The 22,050-nt window shown below is 31.8% G+C and overlaps 1 protein-coding gene across 4 annotated transcripts in view; it reads left to right on the forward strand.

Annotated features, from left to right (window-relative positions):
* Positions 1-2,226: 2,226 nt before the first annotated feature.
* The window catches only part of LOC107170691 (Resistant to dieldrin), a 52,516-nt gene continuing 32,692 nt past the window's right edge, over positions 2,227-22,050 (forward strand). Inside the window, exons 1-4 of one of the 4 annotated variants that reach the window (XM_089226662.1) lie at positions 2,230-2,567; positions 2,654-3,364; positions 12,775-12,860; positions 20,143-20,210. In XM_089226662.1, the coding sequence (XP_089082788.1) occupies positions 2,925-3,364; positions 12,775-12,860; positions 20,143-20,210 (594 nt within the window). In that variant the 5' untranslated portion in view covers positions 2,230-2,567; positions 2,654-2,924. Of the gene's footprint in view, positions 3,365-12,774; positions 12,861-20,142; positions 20,211-22,050 lie in introns of all 4 variants that reach the window. The other 3 variants (XM_089226664.1, XM_089226663.1, XM_089226666.1) reach the window with 3 other exon arrangements.

The following is a 22,050-nucleotide window of genomic DNA, read 5'->3' on the forward strand; positions in this document are numbered from 1 at the left end:
TACCTAGGTAAAATAAATATCAAGAATGTTGGTGTTTTTTGAAATTACGAGTGTCTTATACTCTGGTCATAATATGCCTAATGCCCATATATTATTATGGTTAATATTACATTTTAATTATTAATATTATACATTCAAAATCTCTGATATAAATTTTACTGATATAATAATGTGATTGTGAACACGACAAAGGGAGTTTTTTCGATATTTCATTTACTTCGTTGTCAAAATTCTCGTCCTTGGAAACTAAAACTATTAAACAGATTGTATATTTTTTCAATAGACCCATACTCGTCTGATGAAAAAAATACGGAAACAGCTGGTCAAGTCTGTGTTTATAATAATGAGGCACATAATATAAAAATGTCATCAACATCCGATGTCTTATTATACTATTTATAAAAGCATCGTCTTTTCCGCCTGCCATCTCATAAATTTAATATAAATTATAGTAGGCACGTCGGCTCGGGTATTAAGTATTATAATAATATAATAATAACACATAAACGGCTTGAATAGTCATCAATTCAATTGAATGAAAACGAATTCGATTATCGTCTTCGCCGTCGTCAACGACTTTGTGTATATAAAGTCGAAACAGGCGTCAAGGACCCTATTCGTCGTTGATCGAATTGCAAACCCAACCGATTTAAGTAGGGAAGAGGTGGAGTGAGAGGCATTAATACGATATTTTATTAAAACTGCTGCAGCTGATCGACCAGGGGACGATTGCGAGATTTAAAAAAAAAAATATGTTTACTCTGCACCGGTCTACCAAAGATAATGCAAACGTCAGCATTTGTATTATCAAAAATATAATATAATATAATATTATTATTGTCATATTCACCGCTGTATGACTTACGAGTATAGATATGCCTTTCATATTAATATTAGTTATATTGCATATTCTACAGTCGACTAATCGACATTCAATAAGTGTTATTCGTTTTGAACTTCCTGAGAAGGTTTTAAACGAACATTAAACAGCCGTACAAACAAACCGTTCAAATATATATATATGCGTTTAGAATAGGGAAAAAACTTTTTATAAAAATTGCGCAGAATAGGCTGACTGGAGGCGGGCCGCGGGGAGCGTTGACCCGGCCCTCCGATCAACTTTTAACCGGCCAATTTATTTTCAGTTAATCATTATCAGTACAATTTAAGCTTCTTCTCGAATATGAAGAAATAGTTACGTGTTCAAATGTCAACTCGGTAGAATCATAGACGGGCTATGGAATTTTAAATTGATAGATTTTTGTCTATTACCAATAAAAAAAGGTAGCAAATACTGAGAATGAATTTAATTATTATACACACGTGTGTATCTATACAATATTATGTTATTCGTATTTAGAATTTAGAATATCGTTTATTTATTTTGAAAGACAAGCATTCAGGGTTTTTACGGATTAATTGTAGGATGTGGGTGGTTCGAACTCTAAAGACCACACTCCATCTTGCAGATAACACTCGAGGATACGAAATACGTTTTAACACGAAAATGGTACTATTATATCCGATAACAGTAATATTTTAAGTCCAAAGTCCTAACAACATAAATATATGAAAATGGAATATCGGGCGATGAGTATTTTAAATAATATTTTATAATTCTCGAATAGGACGATAATAATAATTCAACAATATTATATTTCGAGGCACAGCGGCGGGGTGAGCGTGTTTTCATCAAAAGTTTAGGGCCGCGAGCGCACCCGGGTGCACGTGTATCGAAAAAACCTATATAAGGTAATTGGGTGGTGTCGGTGGTGGTGGCGTATGTGAATGAGCGCGTGAGAAGTATAGGTGTGAGAGGGAGGGTCAGAGGGTTGGTGGTTTAAGGCGAGGCGAGGCGTCACAAGGTGGCGGCGGCGGCGGCGGTGGAGGTCGCGAGCGAATATTACGCGAGTGTGTAGGTGGGTGACGTAGACGGGGTCTCGCAGACGGCGCGGACGGAAGACCGGGTGTCGGGCGGCCCGTGCCGAATCAATACGGCGCGCGCGGCGTACAACTATGCGCGACCGCCGCCAACCCCGCCACCACGTGCCGGACCACCGCCGCCGCAAAGCTTATGAAAGTGACGGTGCGCGCCAAGCGGAATACCCGGGCGGCAGCGGTATGGGGCGTCCCGTCGCCCAGCTGCCGGAGCGCGCAAACAACCCTGGAGAAAGCTCTCCGGGACCGTGGCGCGCACGGACAATCGCGCTCGCGGACGGACGGTCGCTCGCGCACACACACACTCACACACCTATACTCCCGCACATGTAATAATACGCACGCGCGTGCCAACACGCTTTTTCCTATTTTTCCGGTCCTTTTTATTCCACATCTACTGTCGCTGCTCCGCGGCGGCGTCTCTTTATCGGCCGCTCGGGCGCGCGCGGTCTCTCTCGTACTCTCTCGTACCAAATTAGTCTCGCTCTCTCACTCTGCATCGTCCGCAAAGCGCACGGCGCGCGCGTCGCACTCTGCACCACGTATAGGTACGTTGTGTACGTGTGTATACGCGAGCCCGGCTCCGCGGACATATCCCGGCTAAACTCGTCCGCCGCACTGTTAAACAGGTATATTTATATTGATGTTGTTGTTGTTATACGCATTTGACAAGCCGAAAAATAGCAGCGTAGATTTACCGCGTGTCGCGTTTTAGTGATATCGCGAACGTTTTCCTTCGACCGACTAACCCGGCCGACTACGACCCTCGGGAACGTCGGAAGTGGAAAAGGCGGCGGTCGGGCCAACCTCCCCCCCCCTCCACACAAAACTTGTACACGCAACTACGACGACCGCGACGACGACCGCGGCGAAGACGTTACCGTATATGGTACTCTGGCGACGGCCGTGCCAGATCGGTGGTTGGCCCGCGGGACGACCGCGACGACGCGCCGACAGCACCACAATCACCGTCCGTACCTGCCACGATGACGTGTGGTGGCCGGCGGTTATCACCGTCGTATTACCGACACCACCGACGCCGGTGCCGGCACACCGGCGACCCTCAGCACAATCGCCGTGGTCTGAACCACCAACACGATCACCGCAACCATCACCACTATCACCACAACTACTACCGTCACCACCACCACCGTCATCATCACCACCATCACCATCATCATCACCGCCGACACGACCGCCACGGGCGCGACCCATCCCGGCTGCGGGCCGCCGTGGCCACCGATAGCCGCGCCCGACTACCGTACCCGGCCGCTGACCCATTGCCCGCAATGAAGCACGTGCCCGCTGCCACGCGCCGGCAAAATTATTCTTCTTCGTCATCGGCAGCTGCTGTCCGCCGTATGTCCGCGTGGCTGGTGGCCTGCGTCGCTTTCTGGGCTCCATCGACACCCTGCACAAACGCCGCGTGAGTATACCGTTTTTTGTTGTTCTGTGTTCCTCAAAACTTAGACTTTGCACATCGTTTATGAACCAAGTCAAAAACTAACTAAAATATCACAAAAAGAAAATTTGCGAGTGAAAATTGCAACGGTAGAGCGGGGGGGGGGGCACTTTGGAAATGAGTAATTTTGACTGTTCTGAATCGTTTGTGCACCAATTATTGTTTGTGTATAAACACTTTCCGAGATATCACAAAAACAAAATGAGGATGACGAAATATGTTGTAGGTTTAGGGCCTTGTGGACGATACTTTTCGCACTTAAAAAATGGACCTGTGCAGTGGTGGTGTATATATTCTACATAGTGACACTCGCGTTAAGCAGAATGCTTTTTCGGGGAGATCCGTCTTATTCGAGCAGCCCACTCGCTTTCGAGGGACTCGGGGGAACATACAGATAATAATATGATAACAATAATAATATAATAAACGTTATTAACAGCCACTATTTAAACGACGCCACCATTGTCGCGTCCTCGAGACGTAGAGAGCTCGTTCGAGTTGGTGTATATATATATATATAGATGTTAATAGTGAGGGTATGTCCTCGAAACGCGTTCCGCACACAATTCCCGGGTCTCGAGTGTAACGTACCACTACACATAAAAATATTATTATTATTGTATATTCCAGGAGACCTCCTCGTTATGGAGTGATAGCTAGGCCTACACAATAAACAGGAGACGTATTTTTAGGTGGGAACGCGATTTTTCTACAAAGATGAGATATTTACTGTTTTCATTTTATTTAATTTTTTTCTAAACACAAAGTATTAATTTTTTTCGCACATTTTTTTTTTATTAGGCAGTATTATTGTTAAGTCTATTTTTATTCAAAATAAATCAAAACTATAATATAATCATGTTTTAATTCTTAAAATCGTGTATATCATAATTCGTTTTACATACGAAATTGTGACACCAAATAGTCGAACTCTAAGTCACCGATTCTATAATTTAGAAAAAAGGACAAGATTAGGTACCTGTAAAGTATGATCATTTATAATTTCACATACCTAAGTTATAAGTTCATAGTCGTATCTTAGAGCTCAAAATGTATTATATCTAATAAAAATTAATATTCCACCACATTTTATCGCGATAATTTGTAATATTCATTCCTACAAAAAATAATAGGTATTCAAATGAATTATAGAAGATGGTAATTTCGTATTTTGGTAATGGTGAAAAATTAACGGGGGAAGAAAATAGTCTATATTTGTTTATTTTTTTTTTTGAGAGAGAGAGAGAGAGAGACCGAACACATGTAGATCACACCATCTAATTTTTGAAGCAAAGTGGCCACGGATCTCGTGTTATACCACTTTTTTGGTTAGGATAATAGGATAGGTAAGGTTTAAGCAGTGTTCGGCATCGATATTCAAAAATAGTACTTATATATATATTCTAGCAAACATCTAGTGTAGGTATTACACATTTTTTGTTGTCCGGTACGTAGGTATTTCGTTTCGTATACAAGTGGAACTCAAACGGGTGCGCGCGCGTCCCCCTTCGCTCCTGTAATAATATTGTGTGTTATTGACACGCTCATCGTGGCATTTAGACGATTACGGTTTTCGCAGCTGAGGTATAGCTATATCATAAAATGTAGGCACCCGGATTTTTTCTTTTCCTGTAGAAATATTCGACTGTCGCTTAAAAATATTTTGATTGTCGTTATTGTTTCGATTTCCATTTTTCAATCCATCTGTTTGTCTTAATAGCGTGTAGCGTAGTAGATACTTAAGATTTGGAAGCATTTAAATTGTATTATTAATCATGTCACCGTCACTAGTATTGTGTATTCAGATAAATAAACACATTATACATATATTATGAATCGATCGATGGATATTTATTTCAATTTTCATTTCACTCGTTTTTTTTTTTCTATACAAACAAAAGACTTTTTTGCCTTCTCAGCAAAATGTATTTGTATTATTTTGTCGTAGAAAATACTGGATTAAATAAATATTATTTATGTTATGTTATATGTGCATATATTATACCGTTTGTTTTTTAATTTAAAAACTCTCAATATATCGGTTGGATTGTATTGGGCGGGATAGACACTTTTTTGACATGCTATGGAGAATCTTACCACACGTCTATTGAATCATTTAATATTATAAATTCCACTGTTGGCGACCACACTGCTGTACAATTTTTATTTTTAAAAATATTATATTTGGGAATAGGTCTTCTTTTTAAAGTAATTATAACTAAACATAAAGATCTAAACACAAAATCCGCTGAACTAGACCTATTTAAAGATTAATCTTTACTGCATTTTCTTTTTAAATTGATTAAGATGTTAAAAATCTAACAATTCGTACTATATTATTATACTACTACTATAATAATATAGTAATATCCAATAAAAAGAAAAGAAATTCTTTAAAACAAATTAAAAGAATGGTTTTTAATAATTTAATACATAAGGAGATATATTATTAAAATTATTGATACTATGGCTTTAAATTGTACAATATAAAAAATTGATCACTCACGGACAATAAACGTATATTATGTTTAAGTGATTTTTGCAGACACTCCTTTAACTCGAAGTTGGCTGGTTTTTAAGTTAATATTATTCACATTTAACAAAATCATGTATCTATCTGACGAATATTATAGTAGTTAATGAGAATAATAAATAAATTAATAAAAATAATTAAATTGTAATCATTTATTATCAAAAATGTAAATTAATTTATATTAAGACAATATTTGTAAATAATACTTAAAATATTTGACTGCAAAAAAAATAGTTTATTATAATACAATTCTATAATATAATGTCACTTTTATCAATAATTAATTCCATAAATAATAAAATTAAAATAAAATTAATTTAGACACCACGACTTAGCAAAAATAAAAATAATTATTTAACTTTGGACGTTGTGCAATGGAGTTTTTGCTAATAATATTATAATAATATTATTATAATATTATTAGCAAAAACTATTATAATAATATTATTATTTTATGTTAATAAGACAGTAAAAAAAATCGAGGGATACATGCGAATTATATGCGTCAATCTAATTTGGGTCCGGCCCTATTGAAATCCTCAATATGATGACAAAAATTTAATTTTTGCTTAACTCTCCCACTAGTTACACCTGCATTGCAGATTTCAAAGTATTCGTTTAAATTTTTTTCTGTTAAAAAAAAAAAAAAAAAATTATAAGTCTGCTATTATAGAGATCCACAATTAATATCAAAATATTTAATATTTTTTCAGTTTACCTAAACCGGAAAAAAACCATTATTTCGCGTTTCTTATAATATAAAATCGTTTAGAAGTGGTTGCTAAAAAATGTATTGTATGCGATGGCAGATGAGTATTAATAACATCTAATATTTCCATTGAAATAAATAATCATAATATCTGAAATAAAGACTTATTTTTTATTCCTCATTATTTCCAAAACCATGTATCATATTTATCTTAAAATATTGTACTATCTTTATCCGAGAGAAATAAAATGAATATTGTAGAAATTTTTTTTAATTATAAATGCATAAATATGTATATCTATAACCATTCTATTTAGGTATAATTTTATTCTTTTTATTTTTGTCATGTATTAATTATGTGTAGAAAAATACGTAAGTCTTTTAGTTTTTATTATTCATAATAAAATTAGAATATAATTTAATAATATAAAAAAAATATATATATATATATATATATCATCGAGAATAATTCTCATATATTTTTGACAGTTAAGATCCGTCGCTCGTTCGTTATAATAATATTATCGCTATATTCACGTACCTGTGTACTACGTAATATATATTATGAAATATTCGATCGGAAAAGTCATCGAACACTACGCCTACGCGCGCTGCATTCACACTATACGTCTATACCACGTTCAAAGTAGAATGTCAGAGCCAGCAACAATGTTTTAACACTAAACTGTCGATCGACGGTCTTATTCCCGTCATTTCCCATCATTTTCAAAACACTTATATACACATACATGTACACACACACAAACACAATATGTATACGTGGACTCTCTATTTGAGTGTGGACTTTTCGAGTGTTTTTGCGCATGACGTAATGCTGTTTATTTATTTTTCGAACCGGAGAAATAATATCATCAGAATACTATATGTACATTGTTGTACAATGTTACGTATGCGTGTGTGTGAATCGGTTTTTCGCCTTCGCATACAATATTATATAATATTATTGTTTATATACACTTCGTGTAAATATCGACGAGAAACCGACGAGTACGTAAAAAGTTTTAACTTTCGAGCAACATGTGTTCTATAGCCGCGAAAATCTTCCGATACATAAAACCACGCAAAATGTGTTACAATATTGAATATAACATGCAATATTATACGACATCGTATACGCATAATGTTATTATTATTAGTAGGTTACGCGACGCGCGTTTGTTATAGATATAGATTCATCTAAAGTCTGCGAACTCATTTCTACCCTTCCGAAACCACACAGTGCACTTATTATATTATTTCGACGACTGCTGTAAAGAGCCAAAAGTTGAAGGTGCATAGTTTTTCTCAAACCCGTCGTTTTATTATCGTCCGGGGACGAGGTGGCCGAGCTGGTCTAACACGTCGGCAGTGGCTCAGCCGGACCGGGTTCGATCCTCGACCATCGGGCGACATTTTTCTCTGAGCAAGTCACGGTGTCCGGAGAACAAGTGCCGCCATACCCCTCTCCGGGGCATGGCAGAAACCTACGGGTGCCCCAATAGAAATTCTGCCAAATAGGTGTCTGAACTAAGCCTTCGTGCCTACTCCCGAGCATAGCGCCATACAAAAAAAAAAATATCGTCCGTTGGGTGAATTGGTCATGATTTTATTATTCGGCCAAATATCACAACTTCTAATTATAGTTTAGCTCAATATTTTATTTTGATACCTATATATCTATATATCTTATTTCAACACTAGCACAATACATCACAATGTCTAACGAGCCATTAACACGACGTATATTTAAAGTTATTATTAAAAGTTAATTATAACTACCTTAAACTCTTTCTTCATAGTAACACCTACGTAACTATGTTTGCTTGCGTTATTATAATAGTAATTGAAAAATAAAATTCAATGATACATTGAAAGCGCTTGAACCCTTATGGATAGCTACTATGGTTACCAAGATATAAACAATCACATCATCAACAATGGAACGTCATCCAATAAGAAATTTCATCTTAATGGATGATTTTTTTCTTCATAGATTTGAATTAAACCTTTGCTGTTATTATATGATTATGAACAAACCTATAGAAACTTAAAGGGATTGAATAAAAAACTAAACTTACTTTTCGGTTACACGAAATCTAATGCTATAACTTATATTAAAATCGTACCTGAAGTTAGTCATTAGTAACTAAACTCTATTATATCACATTAATATATAATATGTATACGTGCCTATATAGATATATAATATTGTTATTGACTTATGAGCGATACCAAATTACGCCTAACTTTTTCTTTTTGATTCCACAAAAAATGAGGAATTTTAAACTATATTTTTAAGCTTATTTAACTAGCATATTTAGATAATTAAAACAAAAAAAAATTAAAAATCTTAAATATTTATAAACTATACTTAAAATTATTCCTATGGAATAAAAATATTTAACCATAAAATATTATTGAAAATGATAATACATATTAATATTTTGGTAAAAATTTCAAGTACGCAGTTATTTTTTTTTTTAAATTACAAAATAGAAAAAGAAATAGAGATCAAAAACTTGTTTTGTACAAAAATTCCCATTTTCTTTAATTTGGTTTTGTTTATTTCCAATATTATAAAAAAGCACTACGAGTATGAATTTTTAATTTTGTTCACCAAAAAGTAACAAGATTCATTTTTCTACCAGAAAATTTATTGAATGGAAATGCAGTTTACTAAAAAGTGTCTTCAGAATTATAGGTACGACACATACATAATTACCCTGCTTGACTAAGAAACTAAAATCATGATACTTTATTTAAGATTTCCGGGGAACTCTTTTTTTTCTGAGATTTGAGTTTATCTTTTCAAATATTTCCTTGAAGTATACTTTTTATTTGATAATACGAAGTGCAATACAGAGTAAAATACACAATAATATTAGAAATTTCTAGTAATTAAAAATCAACGCATTTAGTTTAAACATTGTTAATAAGGCGTAAGTACCTCACTTATTATATAACATTAGTATTTAAAGTATAATCTAAGTTTGTTAGTTAATAAATTTGAATGCTTGTACCTAAAAAATCTTTGAAATCGTCTGAAGAGTGCTCAACCGGATAATGCTCGAAAAAACTTACGGTTTAATGTATAGAGCAATAAACCGCTGCTGCAGTTTACCGAGAGATAATTCTTTGGACTGATTAATCGCCGCTCTTATCGTCGTCAGCTTATAACGTTTAATTGATTTTTCTTGTTCCCCGCTTTGTTTTTTGGATAAAATATAGTTTTATTTTTTATTATTGTAATTTCATGCGTTCAATCTTATTCAGTGTATTTTTTGCTATTCTTTTTCCTCAATCGTTGGATAACTTTTGTGGTTGTGAATTAATCTTTCAAGTTGCTACAATTTGTCTGTAATCTTATCATCATCGGGGGAGGGGGGATATTATCAGTATAACCAGACATAACAGCATAAAATTATAAAACATGTAGTGAATAGTTTCTGAAGCAAAGAAGACAGTGCGTGTTAAAATTATAGAATAATATTAATTGCTTCGATTTGAATTGCATTCGATTATAGGTACGTATCATATCATTATAGTATAACGTGTAGGCTTTAATGTTTGGTGTGCATAATACATCACAATAATAATAGATTCATTTATATATTGTTAAAACATTTTATTTAAACCATTGATTGTATAGTACGTAATCAATTAATCACATGCAGTAAATATATATCACTTTTAATCAACTTTGATTTCCCACCGGATTGATGATATTTAATAACAATATGATGGTAAATACATCATGCTATGGTTGTAACAGTTATTCAATAATGATAACAACAATCTTAGGTATAATATTATATTATTATTGTAGTGACGGACGAGTGGTTTAAATTCTAGATAAAAATATATCACGTCTTTCATAAATCTATCAAAGCGTGTTACACGAACTTTTCCATTATCCGATTCCCATACTGCATTGAGTACATCTAATATGGATACAATATAAAATGTATCGGCTGACTCCCCGCATGGCCTTACCAATCTTGGCAAAATCTCAAAAAAGAAAAAGAAAAGAAAAATCCGTGTGCAGTAAACTCTGATTCGTTATCTTGAATTTTGTTCCGTTGTCCTAACTATTACGGCGTGTGCGATACTGCATGGACATTGGATGTCGATTGCCCGACCAATATAACAATAGTAGCTGCTCCATATTATTATAACAGAGAGATTATTTCAACGGTAAATAAATATCATCTTGGGAAGTATCAAACTTGGTTTGACATTTTTTCAAAAAATAATATTTTTCTTTTGAATATTAAATTAAATACGTTCGCCATTGAAACGACTAAGAAAGTTAAAAAATTATAACGATAAGAAGAAATTGAAAAAAAAATTATGAGATTTTAATACGTTTAAAAACATATTAATAGTTAATAGACTATTAATAATAGTATTTAGTTAATACTATTGGATTTAAAATATCAACCTATATACTTTTAAAGGACTTGATACTGATATTTATTGTCTCAGTCTGACAAATGCATAACATAGTAAATTTTCGCTAAGCATATCGCACATAGTTTCATCTGTTTAAAAATTAGAAAGAATTGATTTCTTATGAAGTTTGATGATATGAACATTATTTATGCTTGTATGAGGATTTTTTTTAAATAATTCAGTTCTTAAATGAGTTATGAGCATTATTTTATACAAGACTTACAAACAACATTGAATAGCTATTAGCTACATCCTACATGTGATCTGCTGAGCGTATATGTTACTCACTTGTAAGATAGAGACAACATAATATTATGCCAGTGATACGTTCTCTTAATACTCATCGCACTAATAAGTGTTATAGAAGCTATTAATAATTTAATTATTTAGTATACATAATATAATGTATTGTTAAAATTAAAAATAGTGCACGAATGATATTATGATGTTATAATAATATTACCTATGTTAAATATTACAAATTATCATGTCATATTTTTAAACAAAACTGTATTGAAACGCGTGCCGATGAGTCTAGACGAACTTTGTTTCAAACACACTTTGTGTTGACAGTTCTATACACACACACGCGTGTCATTTCCCGGAAAACACGCATCGCGTATCGATACCCTAAGATAATATACAGTTAGATACCGAGAAAGTAATAACTGCTCGGGAAAGTAAATATTTGTTGGACATATTATGATGACGTGTCGGTGAAACATTATTTCAACCCATCCGTGTCGGACCTCTCAATTTTAAAAAGGTCTCACCCACACGACGGCAGTATCTTATTCTTACAACAAATACAAACAGAAGAATCCCGTACTATTATGTTTATTTTGAGGAATTAATTACCTAGCCACTTATCGAAACATTGATTTAGAGCAACTACAAAAAATATATTTATTCCATTCATCTCTATTGTGCAGTCGTTAACCTTATCTAATTTCACTTTTAATCAACTTAATAATATATTTATTTTCTAACTGAAGGTAGTAGTTAATCTGTTATTAAACAGTAATATAGTAATACAGTAATAGTCACAGTAATATTATGTATGATTCTTATATGCAAATTTTCCGTCAGATGTTTTTCATGATGTCATCATATTTTTCATTCCTACTATAAACTGTATTTCTATCAAATGGATAAAGTATTTAATAATACATTGAGAATAGACTCACTGTATTGTACACCTACATTGTGTAGGTACATACTATTTGAAATTTTTGCTTCTTCTGCCTTCATCATGATATATTAATTTTTTTTTTAAATAAATTATATCTAACAACAACTAACATACTACCAAAAGGCAAAAATATAAATTAGTATGTAGATATATCATATAATATTTCCTAAACTATTTTAATTGTTCTTATGATATAATAATGCAACAAAAAAAAAAAATTAAATATTACATGAATATAAATTATGCGTATACTTGCAACTTACAGTCATTAAATGTCAACGTTATTCGTTTCGTGTATTTTACAATAATATGTTGTAAATGTGGTTGATACAATATATTTTACATGCTATAGCGTAACATAAATATTTTATAATACACTAGACCACACTGAATACGATTTTCGTGTGAGATACCAAATGATAATCTCGCACGATGGTCATTTTCATGAACAAACACACTGTGACGATTTTATCGATTTGTTTCAGCAGTAGTATGTACGGAGACGTGAACATATCGGCCATACTCGATTCATTCAGCGGTAGTTACGACAAAAGAGTAAGACCGAATTACGGAGGTGAGTTGATGATTTTTTATTATATAATATAAATATACATAAAATAATAACTATATATTACTATAATTTGTTATTATCATAACAACATGTACTTCGTATATTATTTTTTATAATTATAAAAAAATCATCAATATTTTTATACAAAAATTAGTGTTGTAATAATTATTTGTACAACAATCGTGTGAAATTCTCAACTCTGGTGTTATACATTGTTACATCATAAAATAATATAGGCACGGCATTGTGATATGCAAGAGCATTATCATTATTAATAGGTGTTGTGTTTTATATTTAACGTAGAATATTATATAAAAATATACATGAATACAATATTTTCTCATCTATATAATTGAACGACAGATGTATTATTCTACAAGAGGTGAATTTCTTTTTTAACTGAAGGTATTATGTAGTCTTCACGGTAAATCAGTTCACTACATTTTTTAATATACATAATATCTATGTTAGTACCCATATCCTCATCTTTAATTTAAAAAAAAAAAACACACCAACACAGAACTAATCATTTCGATGAAAATCTCATAATGAATTGACATATTCAACAATTTTTATTCATGGGAATGTAATAGGAAAATATTATATTTTGATTTAGCTGGTTAGATATTACGTATGTAAGGATACAAACTTGATAAAATATTTCGGTATGAATAGTAAAAATGAGAAATTGTTTGCCTAAATGTAGTTGTGTTACAATGATAGAATTATTACAGTTATTATAAACATATTATGAGAATCAATTACTATAATATTCATTATGCAAAATTTGTTTTTCATAAACTCGAAATAAAACTGCTGAATACACGTGTGTCTATAAATACGTCAAAATTAAATAATTTTCTCATTTCTCATGCAAAACATAGTATATTCATACAATAATAACATATAATAAAATAATAAAAATACCATCTATATTTTTTTCGATAACTCACTTGAAACAATTTTTCGGTTATTACTGCTTTTTACATCAAAAATTCATGATATTATAACCTTCAATAGACTAAATTTGTTTTACTTTTTAATTTAATAGTTTTATTTATTTTTACTATAAATACTTCTCGGATAATATTTTACATATTATTAACTTTAAGGTGAATGTTATAATTTTAAATATTTTATGGTATAATATAATATACTCGTATTATGCTCAATTTAAATGAGGATTAAACATACGAGTGTATACAGCACGTCATTATAATAATTATAATTTTTTGTATATGTGCGATATGTATGCCATATTATAATTTAAGTCATTTATACATTTCAAAAGAGTTTATCGAACAAAAACTCTGGTATTACTGTGTAAAATATAATATACAATATATATATTACTACAAAATATATATTTATATCGCTGTATGGCTTTACATCATTGAGTTTATAGTAGATATATCAATATATGCGTTTAAAGTTTAAGTGATCTAAATGTGGAAATTCACACATACAACGCACATAGCATGAAAAGACGAAGAAACTGTGTAATTTTCCTCCGCCGCCACTCACGAATAATGCTCGTCTATAAACTTTAAACGAACCACACACACTCTCTCTTCACTCTAAGCTATATACGAATTATGTGTATATTTTGATATGCACGTGCAACACGCGCCGTTTGTTGTATAATAATATTATAATGGTACCTACTAAATACTATGTAAACATTTAGAAAAAAATAAATAGGTAGGTTGTAGGTATATCACATTATACGTCACGCTAGCCCATCGCCCGATCTTTCTTTGTATACATCTCTTTTGGCGTATATGTACAAATTGAGTACGAAAATATTGTGAGTCAAATTTGTTTATGGTAAACTCAAAATCGGTAGGCTAGTGTGGCGTGTGTCATTGTATCAGATATGCTGTATTATACGAAGTTTAGAGAAACGAGTAATGGTTTGAATACAATATAATATATATTATTATTGTGCGTGCGTGTGTGGGTGAATGTTGCGGTGGCATGTTGTTTGAACTCTCCCTAATCGATCTATACGTTATAATATTATGATACGGAACCTCGGAAAGTTTATTGACAATAATATAATAAAATAATATAGAACAATAATATAAAATAATAATATTATGATTATAAAATGTGCGTAACTCGTTGAAAATATAGGACGTATAATTATTTTAATTTTCGTTTTTGATCTTTCTCTAAACATTTATTTTATCTTCTTTTAACGAATTAAACAAATATTTACAACCTCTCGTTGAAAATGCATAAGAACTTCAGGTTGTGTACACATAGGTCAGATAATTGTATATCTCAATGAAAGAACGTTTTTATCACTTAGGCTTTTTTCTTTATTATTTATTCATCACTCCGTATTTACGGAATGACCACTCGCCATCATCAACTTTCAATATGTACCAACTTTATATATAACGATAGGATAGATCACACCCCCCGAGATGGTTAGGCAGATACACTTCTTTTTGAATAAAGGTATAAAGTCATCTTATGTTTTTTTAATTTTAATCACAAGATATTTCTCTCTTACGCATTTTTGTTTCATCCATTTAATATTACATTTATTGTTTCTATTCTTATTAAATATGTAAATTACTGGAAGCAGGGGGTCAGCTCATAGAATCAGCTAAACGTGATGTACGCACACACATAAAACAGTATTTAGGAATTTGCCACTTTGAAGAGACAACAAAAATCGTCCAATTGTAAAAACAGATGTATTGACTTCTAAAAACAATGGTTTTAATAATATTGACTTCAAAAACTTTAATTTAATTCGCGGATTGTGACTTATAGAAATTTTTAATTTCATTATCATAATTATTGATATAGAGAATACTTTCGATGATATTTCATACAGATAAGGAATTTATGCGCTAATAATATGATAAATATAATATAATATAAATTATGGTAAAAAATAAAAAGTTAATATGCATAAAACTATGATTAGATTAAACCAATGGACATAATAATAACATATATCCTCCCCCCCCCCCACACACACACACAGAACCACAGAATATGAATATAATACATATAATATAATATTTGCTCACATAAGCGTGGTGAATAGGCAGTACAGGGTGGTCCACGATGCATGGTAAATTGCATTATTCTTCCTCACTCTACTGAAGCACGTAGTCATTATTCTGTAAACATAGATACATGTGATGTGTACACTATCTACGTTGATGATATCGATGACGATAATAGTATATAATATATATAGGTCCCCATAGCACATGTGTAATAATATATAAACATTATTTACGTCTATCAGCGACGCAACCATATAGTTATCATCTCACCCGATTGTGCCCTAACCTGGGATGTCAACTATATTCTGCAGAAACTGTAGCAAGGCGGCGTTGGTGTAGGTCGATCCATTGGACACTGATCTAGTGGTACATGGGGTTGGGGGCTGTATCTGTTTAGGGTGTGTGGAGCGCATAGCGTATACTACCCTTCTGGCCATACATCTACGACCCACTCAGCAACCGTCATCCATTTTCCTCGGGGACAACACTATACATATTATTACATATATAGGTCGCATTGATATACGATACTAGATTTAAATCATTTTACACTTAATATTAGATTTATATCTATATCTTTATCAAAACGTTCGTGTGGAATGAAAGATAAGAGAGAGTAAGTAAGAAACTGGCGATGAGTGGTGGTGGAAGGATGGTAGAAGTAAATACGTAAACGTATATAATATAAAAGCACACTGTCGTGGTGTTAGGTTATTCTGGGTGCCTGCGATGTATACTGTACACATTGTATGGTGAAGTAGTAGCAGCAGCAGCAGCACTGGCGTGGACCACTGTTACACCGACATAGGGTTTGGGTGGTGTAGCGTATTATACGGTGCAGGACGCGGTGGTGGCGGTGTAACGGTGTGTGGGCGTGTAAACTCCGGCCATCATCTCCCCGAAATCGATTTGACCTGTAGCGCCGTGACTCTATTTTCGATTTCACCGGCTCCCGGCTTTTTTAGGCTAAACACGCCCCGGAACACGATATGCTAGTATATATTATACACGCGCACTTTAGGTGTAGAAGACCTAAACTATGCATACAAATACACATACGCACGCGCACTTATAAATAATATATATACGCGTTGTTCGACTTACGTCGCGGTCGGTGTAGACCCGAAAGAGGTGTAGGTACGCAGATCCATACATATAGAATACGTCATATGCAATAGAATATGATATCCTATGTGAATAGGTTAGGTAGCAGTTGTTTGTCAGTGTACCTAATACGACACGCATATCATTTTTTACATTATTTTCTTTCGTATTCATACTGCAAATTTCATTTACTATTCCTACAGCTTCATCTGGTATTCAAAAATATAGTAGTTATATTATGTTCAATCAGTATTGTGAAAAATAAATGTTAAAAGTATTTAGTTACAGATTTAGATTCTTATTTAATGCGTAAACAAATACTTGGTAGAAAAGAATACCAGTAAAAATACGGTTACAAAAAAGTATTTATTTTAAGAATATTAAATTTAATATTGTATTATTATTTATAATTATATTTATAAAATATTATATAATATTATATTTGTATAATATATTAATATATTTCCTTATTGTATTAACATTTTATTTAATATTTGCATTAATTTTTTTTAAATTTTTAAATTTTTAAATGATGTGTCCGTCCTAGTACCTACTTTTTAAAAATACTAAAAATACGTATTTGAATACTTTAATTAAAGCATTTTACAAAAAATTGTGTATAATACTATTGTATACAAAAGTATGTATGTACTCAATCGTTAACATTAAAGAAAATTAAAAAAAAAACTTAAAATACCTAAAACTAATGGCGCACATTTTTATTGTCAACAATGCGAATTTTACGGAGTTAAACTTTGATGATACTTAATTTTAAAATAATTATATCAGCTTATATCGTACCATTTCTTGGAATACAATTTAAACGTAGAATATATTTCTTGTAAATAAACATGTGTACGCACGCACCTACACATAAATATATTTCCTTCAGGAAATACGAGTCCGAGTCCTAGTCAAACGCGATTTTCAAAAATAAATTCACCAATGGGTTGTATAGCAGAAGGTACCACCTAATAGTTTTCTGCGCAGATCAGGGTAGTCTGAATAGTTGATATTTTGTTTTATATCTATAGACTTCGAAAATGAGCAATAATCCCTTTCGAAGAAAACAGCATGAAAACAATAACGACAGCATATTATTATGTTCTATAGAATTTCTAAAATATTTTAACCACGTTTCTCTGTGGCAACCACGTTCAAATAACACTGTGGCCTCAGTATTAGCATTTCGACCAAGCAATATAATTATAAATCGGCATGAGAAGTATGTAATATATGATATTATATTCATGCTGCAGTGGCTTTTGAACGAAAAAAAAACCATAAAAAAACCCCTTATTCGACGTCATTAATCCTTTATCTAGGCCACAACTTCCTCACCATAATACGTGACTGGTCAACCGAAATAAATTAAAATCTCGCGACATTCGCCTGCAAAGCATCGTGAAGTATACATACAGAATTATCGAGTTAGATTTTCTTGTTTTAAAATGTATGATACAGATTACAGAGTGAATCAATAGTTACGCCCATCCTTCTTTTACAATTTTTCGAATTTTTAAATATACCTACATAATATTATATACATCATGTCTTATGTAACTTTTTTACTGTAAATTTATTTAGCAGATACATTTTTGAAAATTGAAATACACAAAATTCAAAATTTGAGCGATAAGTTTTTTCAGTAATTAAAATGGATGTACTCATTAAAAAAAATATTCCTTAATCACCTTAATAATTGTTTTACTAAAATATAAAATATATTATGCAATATTGGATTTAGTATATTTTACTATTCTTCAGCTATTTTTACAAATTTTATTGACTGATTATAACTATTAACTATTAAAATTTTCAAATCTCTATGATCCACATATTATCTTCTTAGCTCATTTTCTTAGACCTAAATTATCCTTACTACATAATAATAATAACCCTAAATTTGGTTAATCCAATTTTGATTTTCATATGTCAAAACGATCTCAAAAATTATCCTCCGAATAATATACAGTAGAAAAGAATGGTTTTCATTTGAAAAAACAAAAGTTTGTATTTCCATAAGGCACTGAATATGCTTATTAAGTATAAAAAATCGTTAAAATTTGAAAATATTATGTTTAAGTTGGGTATGAATTATGCATATTAAAAAAGATACTGATTTTAAATAAATAAATTGAAGATAAAAAGGTGAGCAAGCTGTATGATTCACTTTATCCTCTACACTTATACGCCATCTTTTTATTTTATGTTATCAATCAAAAATTTTGACCATAATAATATGACGTGTAATAATAATGTCTGTTTAAAATTATAATATTATTGAGATAACCTTTGTATGGCGCTTATTCGAATGCATCCTGTTTTGCGTTTTCTTCGAAAGGACTTGATAGTTATATTTTGTTTTCGAAGTTTTACGATAATTTTTTATTAGTTGACGTAAATAAATGACTATAGGTAAGAAGTAATAACAATATGTGTTATCATTTAAAATTTGAATTTCACTCTAATTGAGTTGAAATTTTAAATTAAAAGCATAAAAAACTATTCATATCTCTATTATTATATTGGTTTGTATGGGATAGACGGGATAGTACTACTCATTCCATTTATCTGTAAAGTAGAGAAAGATCTTCAAATTAGTGTTCAATATATTTATATATATATTATTATATATATTTTATATATACATAAAATTTGCATAGTAATATATATTATGTACCATAAAAATTATTCAATATACATAGCTAGTATTTTTATTTTGTACGTATGTATTATATAGCCGAAGACATAGGTATACGTGGTCCGTATAATAATATGACGTAATGTACATTATATTGTACAACTCGACAATATTTCGGTTTAATTAATATCACTTAAATTATATTTATGGTAAAAAAAGTTGTCTGCTTAGTCGTTACCTATATTATCATCGGTAACATATATGATAATTTATAATATTAATTATTATTAAGTCGATGATGGTACAGATTAGGTACCTACTTATCTATTTTATAAAATTGACATAGGTAATTAAAATAATGTTTTAAATACTATTTTACAAGTGTATACCATGATAATGTAATACAATACGTCATAAGTATTATTGCTGCTTCGGAGAATTTCCAATATTTCGTATCATTTTTAATTTTGATTTTGATTTTTTTTTTTAATCTGCCGGGTTTCAGGTACTCCAGTAGAAGTTGGTGTCACCATGTACGTGCTGAGCATCAGCTCATTGTCTGAAGTGCAAATGGTACAATAAAATTCTTACATTTTTAAGCATTCTATATTATATTGATATGCATATCGGACCATATTTTATATATATATATAATGTTTTTATTTATTAATATTATTAATTGTATTATTGTTTTATAATTTAAACATTTTTACGTCATTCAAATACACACTTTCTATTATTATATTAAATTATATCATCCTAGCTGAACTAGTTGCATCCAAATGAATATAATCTTAAACCATTAACCTCATCTAGTCTCATTATTGTTATTATTACTTATTATTATTATGTTACAAACCATTTGGAACGCTTTGTTGTAATACATAAACGTTGGGTTTGAAGCACGTTGTAGACTATCATTTTTTCGCTGTTGTGCTATATATTATTATATATAGGTATATACATATATTGTAATATAATAAATGCCCCGGAAATTTTTTAATAATGCATACACATGTATAATATAAACATTAATATAATATTTTGGAATCAACTATGAAAAGAGTAGGTATTTAACATAAAACAAACTGTATGATAATAATCCAAACACGCTGCATTTGATAACGCAACAGGTAATACTGTAGTAAGCTTTACACGTAGTGCGTACTACTTAGACGAGTACATACTATTATTAATAGACAAAATGTAATAATATAGAGTCAGTTAAATGCGTATTTTGTAGTGACCGAGAAATGTAATTTTGCCAGGAGTCCACCTTTGCGTTTAATATTGCGTTACAAATGCTCAATGGTTTCAATTTTTGCGACTAGGAGTAAAATTCGAGGATTCAAGGAATGGGGTTGTGGATAACAAGAGAACTCCGGTCCCATTGTTGTCTATAAAATGTAAAAAGCACTAAAAAGGCTTTAAAAAAAATAAATACACATAACGATTATCGCTGACACCCGCCGCGAACTTTTCTCAAACGTAGCATGTTGTATACGCACTCAGACGTTATGGCCACACCCACACATCACCCATAATGCATTCGGGTCCGGAGAAAATTTGTACGCCGTTTTCCGGATTTCCACGGAGAATATATTTTTGATAAATCACCGATCCGATCAACCGAGCTACGAACCGCACGTACCTATAATAGGTACATAGCGTATAATAATAATGGCACCGGGTGGCAACCGTGGACGACCGAGAATCGCGGTGGAGAGATATTTACGGAAAATCATTTTCGTTTTAGTACGTTTTTATGTAAATTCAGCGATGTTCGCGTACGTATATTATTATAATATATAAAATAATAACACGCTAGGTTTCTCGCGGGAATACCAATGAAATTTAATAGTGGCCACCGACGCCATTTTTTACGGATTTCACATCTTCTGCAACGCGGGAAACACCAACCAACAGCGTGATAATAATATTATTGATACCTGTGTATATATATTATATATATACACACATAATACAACAAAATATAATATATTACAACATTTGAAATATTATATTATAAGGATCGTTGATGGTTGTTTTTTAAAATATTATTTTGTACGCGCTCTGCACGTCAGATCTTATATAGAACATCAGCTATGTGATCCATTTAACTGGCTTCACTTTTATTTTCTAGAACTAGCCTGGCGTTTTTACTTTTAAAATATTAGTATTACGCTCTACAAATATACCAAAACAATTTTTATTTTTACTTTACATTTCGTCCATTTTTAGATTATAACTTTCGAAATACATAAAAATGTCTCAACGGGGCTGAATTTTATTTAAACACAACCATTAAAGTTTTTTAAAGTATAATTTTGTTTATAAAACTATAAGAAAAAACGTGTTTAATATGTTAACTAATTTTATATAGCTTTAATTTTTAATCATTTGCTTTTTATAC

The sequence above is a fragment of the Diuraphis noxia genome, unplaced genomic scaffold (genome assembly GCF_037042655.1).
Source record: "Diuraphis noxia isolate RWA-SAM2 unplaced genomic scaffold, SU_Dnox_SAM2 contig0004, whole genome shotgun sequence".
Lineage (NCBI taxonomy): Eukaryota > Metazoa > Arthropoda > Insecta > Hemiptera > Aphididae > Diuraphis > Diuraphis noxia.